General features: G+C 42.6%; 1 protein-coding gene across 1 annotated transcript in view; it reads left to right on the forward strand.

Moving 5' to 3' along the window:
- The window catches only part of LOC102824683, a 33,920-nt gene that overhangs the window by 2,210 nt on the left and 21,844 nt on the right, over window positions 1-9,866 (forward strand). Inside the window, exons 3-4 of the mRNA XM_006874867.1 lie at window positions 1,468-1,594; window positions 9,322-9,455. Coding sequence (XP_006874929.1) covers window positions 1,468-1,594; window positions 9,322-9,455 — 261 coding nt within the window. The remainder of the gene's footprint in view (window positions 1-1,467; window positions 1,595-9,321; window positions 9,456-9,866) is intronic.

Here is a 9,866-nt window from a genome sequence, read left to right on the forward strand (position 1 = left end):
TAAACTATCATATAATTCACAATAAAATATTAAAATTAAAAAAAAAAAAAAATTCTCCCCCTCCCACCCGACATTGACTGCATGCTGGCCATTGTGCATCCTCAAACCACCCCAGTCAGCATTCTGGTGCCAAGTGCCCATGTGATCTGGTGACCTGCTCTACCAGAACCCAATAACCTGGGAGAAATGACCCTTCAGGATAGACAAAAGGCCATTACATGTTCCATTGCCTGGTTCAAAAAGCAAGGAATCGGAAAACTAGAGGCTGACTGACTTTTCTAAGATTTTAGGGCCAACACTAAGTGCAGGACTATCCATGGTGACTATTGGACTCTCTTCTCTGACCCTGAACTTCCAGCCACCAACAATGTAACCACATCTTAGCTCTGGCATCAGGATGAAAGCTCAACACAGGTAAGTTTCTTTCTAAATGCCCATTGTCTTCTATACCCCAACAGAGAACTCCAGGCAACCAGAATCTCTCCCTGTCACCATGAGTTCTCTCACACAGACACCCTACAATGACAGCTAGTGCTTCCCACTACTCCTCACCACTTTCTGAATACATTTTATAAAAATTCTGTGAGTTAGGTCTGTTAGGAAAACTGAACTTCCCAGTAACGTTTCCCTCAAGACTAGGCACATTCCATGGAATGATCAATGGGAAACTCACATATTTCTGGACAGCTCATGCAAATATGGGTTTTCTGTTTCATTAGTTTTTTAGATACTTAGATTTTTCTGTTAGTTTACAGTATAATTTTACTTCTTTCCCAATTAATATTAATTCATTACTTTTCCTGTCTTCTTGCATTGTCTTATATCTGGTAGCATTAAAAGGCGGGCTGCTAATCTCAAGGTCAGCAGTTTAAAACTACCAGCAGAGAAAGAGGAGGCTTTCTGTTACTGTAAAGATTTACAGCCTCAGAAACCCTATGCAGGGTCACTATGAGTCGGAGCTGACTTCACAGCACATAACTAGTACCACCACCACTACCACCAGTATCTCTGTTGACAGTGAGTATCCTATTGCTGCAGATTCCAAAATGAATTCCTGTAAAATTTCATATTGAGGTTGATGTTGTTATAGAGTTTTGGTAGATAAGTATCAGGTTAAGAAAATTTCATCTATTCCTTGTTAGTTAAGCCTTTTTGGTTGAAAATGAATAGTAAGAGTAATCAATACCAAAATGAGAAAAATATAGTAGTGTGGATCCTCAACAAGGAAACAATGTGGTCTGTGGTCGCAAGAACTCCAAGAGCTAATGTGCTCTTTAGCGCTGCTAGACCCATTTCTTTACCCATAACAGGTATTGTTATAACTAATGACAGAGTTGTCAGAATTTAAATTATATGAAGCACATAGAATCCTGTGTGGCTCACCAACACTAATTGTTTATTACTCTTCTTTCTTGTAGCTCCTCCATCTCTGCCTGTAATAATTGGTCCCCTGATGAGGATTCTGAGTGGACAGTATAAATTTCAGTTGTATGTCCTATGGCTTCTTGCCCAGTAACATCACTCTGAAGTGGTTCAAACATGGGGAAGAACTCCTACATTTCCAACCCCAAGAGCTCCAGGTAGAGAACAGCAAGTGTGTATGATATCACAAGTTTGTCTGAGGTGTTTCTGGTTCCAGTATACTTCTTGTCCCATTTCACCTACAGAGTGAGTCATCCAGGCTACATTCCCCTCTTCATTTGATCACTGATTTTTTGGAGAGCATTTTAGGTTGGTGATATCACATCTGAGCAGGGTTCCACTTGGCTTCAGAACACAGCTCTCTCCAAATTTACTTCAGAGCATAAGACTAAATGGAACAATGTTGATGCATTCCATTCCATTTTCTTCAACTTCAATTTGAATTTGCATATGAGAAAATGATGGTCTGTTCCACAATCTGCCCTTGGCCTTGTTTTGGCTGATGATATGGAGCTTTTCCATCATCTCTTTCTGCAGGTGTAGTCAATTTGATTTCTATGGGTTCCATCTGGCAAGGTCCATGTGTATAGCCATCTCTTATACTGTCTAAAATGGTATTTGAAATGAACAAATCATTGATTTTGCAGAATTATGTGATCTCCAGGATCATTTCTATCACCAAGGCCATATTTTCCAACTACTGATCCTTCATCTTTGCTCCCAAACTTTGCGGTCCAACCAGTAATGATCAATACATCTTGAGTGCATGTTTGATCAATGTCAGATTGAAGAAATTGGTAGAACTCTTTTATTTCATCCTCACTGGCTTTAGTGGTTGGTGTGTAACTTTGAATAGTAGTGGTATGAACTGGGCTTCCCTGTAGTTATTTTTGTGAAGTACTGTCAAGTCAGTTCTGTCCCATAGCAACCCTGTATAGGCTTTCAGAGGAGCATGGATATTTTCCTACCAGAGACAACACTGTACCTCATGACTCAATTGGATATGTTCTTTTTGACAGTGAATGAAACATCATTCCTCTTCAATTTGTCAATCCTGGCATTGTAGACCATGTGGTTGTCAGATTTAAATTGGTCAATACCAGTCCATTTCAGCTCACTAATGTGTAAGATATCAATGTTTATGCATTCCATTTCATTTTTGACAATTTCTAATTTTCCTACATTCATACTTTATACATTGCATATTCCAGTTATTGATGGATGTTCACAAACAAGCCCATGAGATCCAAAATATGACCTTGAATATATCCCACCTGAATTTAGAGATCATCTGAAGACCAGATTTGGTACAATAAACACTAAAGACCGAAGACCAAAAGAGGTGTGGGATGACATCAAGAACATCATACATGAAGAAAGCAAAAAGTCATTAAGAAGACAAGAAAGAAGGAAAAGGTCAAAATGGATGTCAGAAGAGACACTGAAACTTGCTCTCCAGTGGACAGATGCTAAAGCAAATGGAAGAAATGAGGAGGTACTAGAGCTGAGCAGAAATTTTCAAAAGGTCAGCTCTAGAAGATAAAGCCAAGTACTATAATAAAATATGCAAAGATTTAGAGTTAGAAAACCAAAAGGGAAGAACACGGTCAGTATTTCTCAAGCTGGGGGAACTGAAGAAACAAATCAAGCCTTGACTTTCATTACAGAAGGATTCGCTGGGCAAATTATTGAATTATGCAGAAAGCATCATGGAAGGTGTACACAGAGTCATTGTACCACAAGGAATTGGTTGATGTTCAACAGTTTCAAGAGGTAGCATATGATCAAGACCCAATGATACTGAAGGAGTAAATCCAAGGTATATTGAAGAAGTTCTCAAAGAACAAGGTACCAGGAATTGATGGAATAAAAATTGAAGTCATTCAATAAAGTGAGGTGGCACAGAAGGCACTCACTGATCTATGCCAAAAAATTTGGAAGACAGCTATCTAGCTGATTGATTGGAAGAGATCTGTATTTTTGCCCATTCCAAAGAGAGGTGACCCAATGGAACGTGGAAATCATCGGATAATATCTTTGATATCCCATGCGAGTAAAGTTTTACTAAAGGTAATACAGAAACGGCTACAAGCATACATTGACAGAGAATTTCCAGAGGTTCAAGGCAGATTCAGAAGAGGCCGCAGAATGAGGGATATCATTGCTGATGTCCGATGGATCTTGGCTGAAAGCAGAGAATATCAGAAAGATGTTTACCTGTGTATTATTGACTATACAAAGACTTTTGGTTGTGTGGATCATGACAAGATATGGACAACATTGCGAAGTATGAATACTTAATTGGGCTCATGTGGAATTTGTACCTGGATCAATAGGCAGTTGTTCCAACAGAACATGGAAACACTGAATGTTTTAAAATTAGGAAAGGTGTGCGACAAAGTTGCATTCTTTCACCATACTCATTCAACCTGTATGCTGAGCAAATAATCCGAAAATCTGAGTTTTATGAAGAAAAACATGGCATCAGGATTGGAGGAAGACTCATTAACAACCTGCAATATGCAGATGATAAAACCTTGCTTGCTAAAAGTGAAGAGGACTTTTACTTCATCTTCTTTACTGATGAAGATCAAAGAGCACAGCCTTCGGTATAGATTACATCTCAATGTAAAGAAAACAAAAATCCTCACCACTCTACCAATGAACAACATTCTTATCAATGGAGAAAAGATTAAAGTTATCTAGGACTTCATTCTTCTTGGATCAACTATCAACACTCACAGAAGCAGCAGTTAAGAAAGCCACATTAAGCAAATATGCTGCACAAGAACTTTTGAAAGTGTTGAAGAGCAAAGATGTCAGCTTGAGGACTAAGGTGCACCAGATCTAAGCCAGGGTATTTTCAATCATCTTATATACATGTGAAAGCTGGACAGTGAATAAGGAAGATCATAAAAGAATTGATGCATTTATGGTGTTATGGTGTTGGAGTAGAATATTGAAAGTGCCATGGGCTGCCAAAAGAACCAGTAGATCCGTTTTGGAAGAAGTACAGCCAGAATGCTCCTTGGAGGTCAAAATGGCCAAACTTCATCTCTCATACTTCGGAAATATTGTCAGGTGGGACCAGTCGCTGGAGAAGGATATCATGTTTGGTAAGGTGGAGGGTCAGAGGAAAAGAGGAAGACCCGCAATGACATGGATTGGGCATGTGGCAGCATTGATGGGCTCAAGCGTGGCAACAGTAGTGAGGTTGACCCAGGATCGGGCAGTGTTTCGTTCAGCTGTGCATAAGGTCCCTATGAGTCAGTACCAACTTCCTGGCACCTAACAACAGTAACAGCAGTTTCTCTTCATTTTGAGTTGTGCCCCACCAGCAAATGAAGGTCCGAGGGCTTTACTCCCATGGGTTTTACTCCAGTCGTGTCTGCACAGTCTACTCTACTTTGAGGAGGCAGCTATACCCCAGTTGCATTTTGAGTGACTTCCAACCTTAGGGGCTCATTTTCTGACACTATATCGGACAGAGTTTCTCTGCTATTCATAAGGTTTTCCATGACTAAATATTCAGAAGTAGTTGTCACTCCTTTTTCATAGTCTGTCTGTCTGGAAGCTCATCTGAAACCTGTCCACCATGGGTGACCCTGCTGGTATTTAAAATACCAGTGACATTGCTTCCAGAATCACAGCAACTCACAAGCCACCACAGTACAATAAACTGACAGACAAGTGGTGGCTTGTGATCTGTGCCTTTAAAGCCCCCATTTTAGGTAGCTAATGTCTAAGTTGCCTGTCCCTATCAACTCTGTGTGTAGAGGGGATAGGATTGATCTTTGATTTGAAGACTCCTTTCCTCTCAGTTGGTATTTTGAGCTACATCCATAAGTGTAGGTCAAGTTCAGCAAATTGTAGCAATATACATTTGCTTCCTTTACCAATTTTTTCAATCTTCCTTTTGTCGACTTCTGATCATCAAACCATTGAAGCTGGGTAAATGGGTAATATCTGCAAGTTTGGGCATTCTTGTGCATCTCCCTTATTTCATATCAGCTGGATGCTTTACTCTCAGCTCCAGCCTGCTGTGGCTATGATCTTGTCCATGGGGGACACCAGATTTCACCACTTCAAATCAATTGGCCCTTCCTCTTCTCTCGCTCATCTCCAGGTTGATGGAAGTCTGTGGGATGTGGTCAAATCAGCCCATATTTTCATTGTTGCGTTTCCCCCATTTCCACTCACCAGTAGACCAATGTGGTCAACAGTGAGCTTACATGCCTGCTTGTGTGTTCCCACTGAGTTTCAATCTTGAAGGGGGGTTTGTCCTGAAGGGACTTGACTGATTGTCTTGATGGCTTCCCGGTGAACAACCTGCTTCTTCCTTTAGTACCCAATTAGACTGCCATTTTTTTTTTATTTTTCCTCTTGGTCTTTCTTTCAAGAAATATCTTCTGTTTCTCTAGCTGCTCCAGACTGGTTGCTTGTCCTGTCCAGTGGGAATGTTCCACCTTAGAAGGTTCTGGATGCAGGTCATAATTCCACCTAAATTCCTATACACTACAAAGGTTCCACAAGAAGTCTATTTCACTGGACAAGTTCTAAAACTCCTTTTAGGTATTCTGATGAGTTATAGACTGAAGAGTGGCTTACAAGCTTTCTGTAATTACATTTCCTGATATTCCTTTCTACAATAGTAGGCAAGGGACATCTATACTCATAAGACAGTCAAGCATCTTAACATTATATCCCCTCTTTTACCCATTATGACTATGTCTCCATCCCGAGATTAATTGCTTCTTGTCCAGATGTTTTTGAATCTTTCCTCCATTTCTCATTGAGCCCAGGTCTTGGTGCTGAGCAGGGAAGACTTATAGCTGTCCCCCTGGTACCATGACTGTATTCCACTTACTTCTGTGAGATGTACACTCTTGTGCCCTGATATGTTGTTTGTCTCCTAGTCTCCACATGAAACCCTGGGTGTCTTGGGAACCTTTCTTGATTTAGAGCAGAGGCAGGGGGTAAACACAGTCAGTGACAGATGTTTACTTCATTCTTGTGACCCTAGAAAGTTTTCTAAAAGTTTTGAGCCTCAATTTTCCCTCCAAAATGGTATAGTGACTATGAATTGGCATGCAAACTACATGGGTTGCAGTTCAAAACTACCAGCTGTTCCGCGCCAGATAGATGAGGCTTTCTGCTCCCATAAGATTTACAGCCTTGGAAACCCTATACAGGGTCGCTATGAGTTGGAAACAACTCCACGGTATATAACCACCACCACCATGGGATTATGATGAATAGTTAAGGATGCTGTGGTTGTTAAGTGCTGTTGAATAGGTTTTGACTCATAAACACCCTATATAGGGTTTCCAAGGAGCGGCTCTGGGTTTAAACTGCCAATTTCTAGGTTAGCAGTCCAGTGCTAATTCTTCAGCTGCACACCAGGACTCCACAGGAGTTGGTAGTGGTGGTGGTTATGGGCCATGAAGTCCACTTCATCTCATAGGGTCTGTGAATAGGGTTTCCAGGCCGTCAATCTTTATAGTAACAGAAAGCCTCGTCTTCTTACCGCAGAGCAGCTGTTAGATCCAGACTACTGACCTTTTAGTTAGCCACCCTCCTCATAACCCATTGTGGTACCAGAGCTCCTTTCAAAGGAGGGATAGCAAGAAAATTAAATGATTGCAATTGCTCTACCTTTAGCATAAATCAGGCCCAACACAGCAATGTTGGATGCAAATGGGTGCTTACCTGGGCAGGGTCCCAGAGCAGCAAGAAAAGTAGTCAGTGCTTGGATCTTTTGACCTTTTTGACCTAAGCATGTAGGATGGGTTCCCACGTGCCCTCCAAGAGTTCTTGCCCATCTCTCTGTTCTTCTCCTGCTAGGCCACAAGGTAGTTCTGATATAGAGGGCAGCAGAATGAGTATGGTGTCAGTACAACATGAAAGGAGACTGTGACCTCAAGGAGGTAGGATGAGGTGATGGTCGCAACCTATCCTGAGAGCAGGTGAAAGGTAGGAGGGCCCACAAGGTCTTATGGTGCCAACTTTCATCTGGAGGTTAAAGAGTCACACATATTTGCCTATTTCCCCTCCAAGGGGGCAAAAAGTTCCCTTGTATGTATTCAGACCCATGACAACACCATGTGTTGCAAAGTAGAATAGCTCCATAGGGTTTGGCTATAATCTTTATAGAAGCACATCACGAGGCTTTTCTTCATGGGCACCATGGTTCAAACCACAAGCCGTTTCTTTAGTAGCTAAATGCAAATTGTTTGCACACCCAGGGACCTCACTTCCACAAGAATCTCCTGACATCTTTTAAGAAGCTGCATACTTAGAGGCAGTAATGGGGGAAATGGGGCTTGATCAAGGACTTGCAAGAGGCATTTGAGGGTCAGTAGAGGGGAGTAAAACCCTGGAGAGGGTCTGGGTGTCTTCTCATTTTTCCTCTCAGTCTGATCATGAGTGCAGATAAATGGTAAACAAGGGATGAGTAAGTGCATAGCTGTATGACATGCTTCCACACAGCAACTCTCTTCCATGCGCTGTGGAAACTTCAGTCTCTGCTGATTCCTTCCCTCCTGGGCACCTTGACTGAGCAAGAAGAAATACGGTGTAGGGACCTTTAAAAGCCTCATATTGCTGAATGATGGCCTCCCAACATCCTCGTCCTATCACAGGTGTCAGGACAACAGCTCAATAAAACTGGGGCTCATCCTACCTCCCTAGGAAGGGAGAACAAGGGGACCTGAACCCCATCCTCGTGTCTAAGTTCTCATGCGTCCTACTCCTTTCCATGTTGTCTAACTACCAACACCTGCAGCTCAGGTTTGTTTTCTGAATCTATACAAGGGTCTTAACACACCCATTTATTAGCTCACTGATGTTGTGTGTGAGGAATTCTGACAGACACAACAAGAAGAGCTAGTCTCTGCAGTGTATGATCTGAGACCTCAGCTGGGAAGACTCACCTAGAGTGACCAGGCTGCTGTGATCTAGAATCATCTGGAAGCTTCGTATAGGTGTTGATGGATGGGTGCTGGCTGTCAGCTGACACCACAGCACAATCCCCTCCCTGCGGCAACAGTCATCCAATTGCCTCCCTCTCATTCCCCTTTTGCATCTTATATTTCACAAATAAACAAAGCAAAAATTTTGATGCACACATACAAAACAAAAAAGATATACTCATTTAAATGTCCACAGGGCAAATTCAGCAAGCCAGCCCACGAGCACATTCTTGGTGAAGGCATTTTCCTTGTGTCCATGCTCCCTGCGCTAGCTCCAGACTGAGGGGCAGACAGGAAAGACACCTCTCCTTCCAGTCATGTTTCTGGGTCTGCTGCTCTTCCTCCTCCTCCTCCCCTCAAAAGCCTCCTCCATTCTCTAAATCAGAAACCACAACTCTCAACCACAGCCTAACTACCAACGCTAAATCAAAGCTCTTTCTCCTTCAGAAAGCAGAAAGTAAGAACTTCCGGTACTAGAGTAAGGAAACAAGCCTCCCATCCACTGAGACTTCCTTTAAAGTGCAGTACTGAAGTGGCGTTTCCTCCTGACTCTAACTGGGCAGTGCATCTGAACCCACATGTTGGGCTGGTACAGGAGACTCAACACAGCCCTCACCATCACAATGTTGTGTGGCAGAAGCCTTCACTCAGCTCAGGTCTCCAGGGCTTCTGGATCTGAAATGACTACCAGAGTCCCTGAGGAGGCATGTAGGGCATAGGGGACAGAGGCTGGGCACTGAAGGAGTTGGCCATAACGATGTCAAGTATCTTTTTTCTTTAGAATCCTTACTTCAGTAACCTCTTGGATATATGTGGTTTGTGTTACACAATCTAGAAGAAGGAACTGTCAGAATTCCACAGCCCTTTCCTCATATCAATGTTACTTCCGTTGACATCACAGATTAAAACACCGCCTCTGTCTCCACAGAGCCAAGTCCTGGCCCTCCCCGTGCAACACTGGCACTCAGGAAGCTCCAGGGACAACCACGATGTCCATCCTTGCACCCCAGCACCACCTGCCTCTGTCTTCCTTGCTACTGCCTCTGCGGCTGGGACTTACAGGTGAGTGTGGCCTCTCTCAGGTGCCATGTACAGGGATGCTTACCTAAGACTGGGCTTGACAGTGGTACCCTTCTCTTATTGGCATTGGGGCAGGTGGCTGTCTATTCTATACCACCTTGCCTTTTGGTTCCTTCCCTCTACTTAAATGACTTCATCGTCCTCAGATCTCTTTCTCCTCTGCCTATTCATCTATAAGAGATTTTTCCAAATGGTTGCTCTTATATTAAGGAATGTTCAAAAACATTCCCCTAGGAGTTGTATTTATTGTCCTGGGAGATGTGTTTCAGGGAGGGGGTATGGATCTTACTGCTTGGAGGGATCCATTCCTCCCCACTCAGGTGCAGAGAGAAATTACCTGACAGGAGTTCCATTCTTTTCTCTAATCTTCTTCATCTTCCACTGAGTCACTGC

This window comes from Chrysochloris asiatica, unplaced genomic scaffold (assembly GCF_000296735.1).
Source record: "Chrysochloris asiatica unplaced genomic scaffold, ChrAsi1.0 scaffold00304, whole genome shotgun sequence".
Classification (NCBI taxonomy): domain Eukaryota; kingdom Metazoa; phylum Chordata; class Mammalia; order Afrosoricida; family Chrysochloridae; genus Chrysochloris; species Chrysochloris asiatica.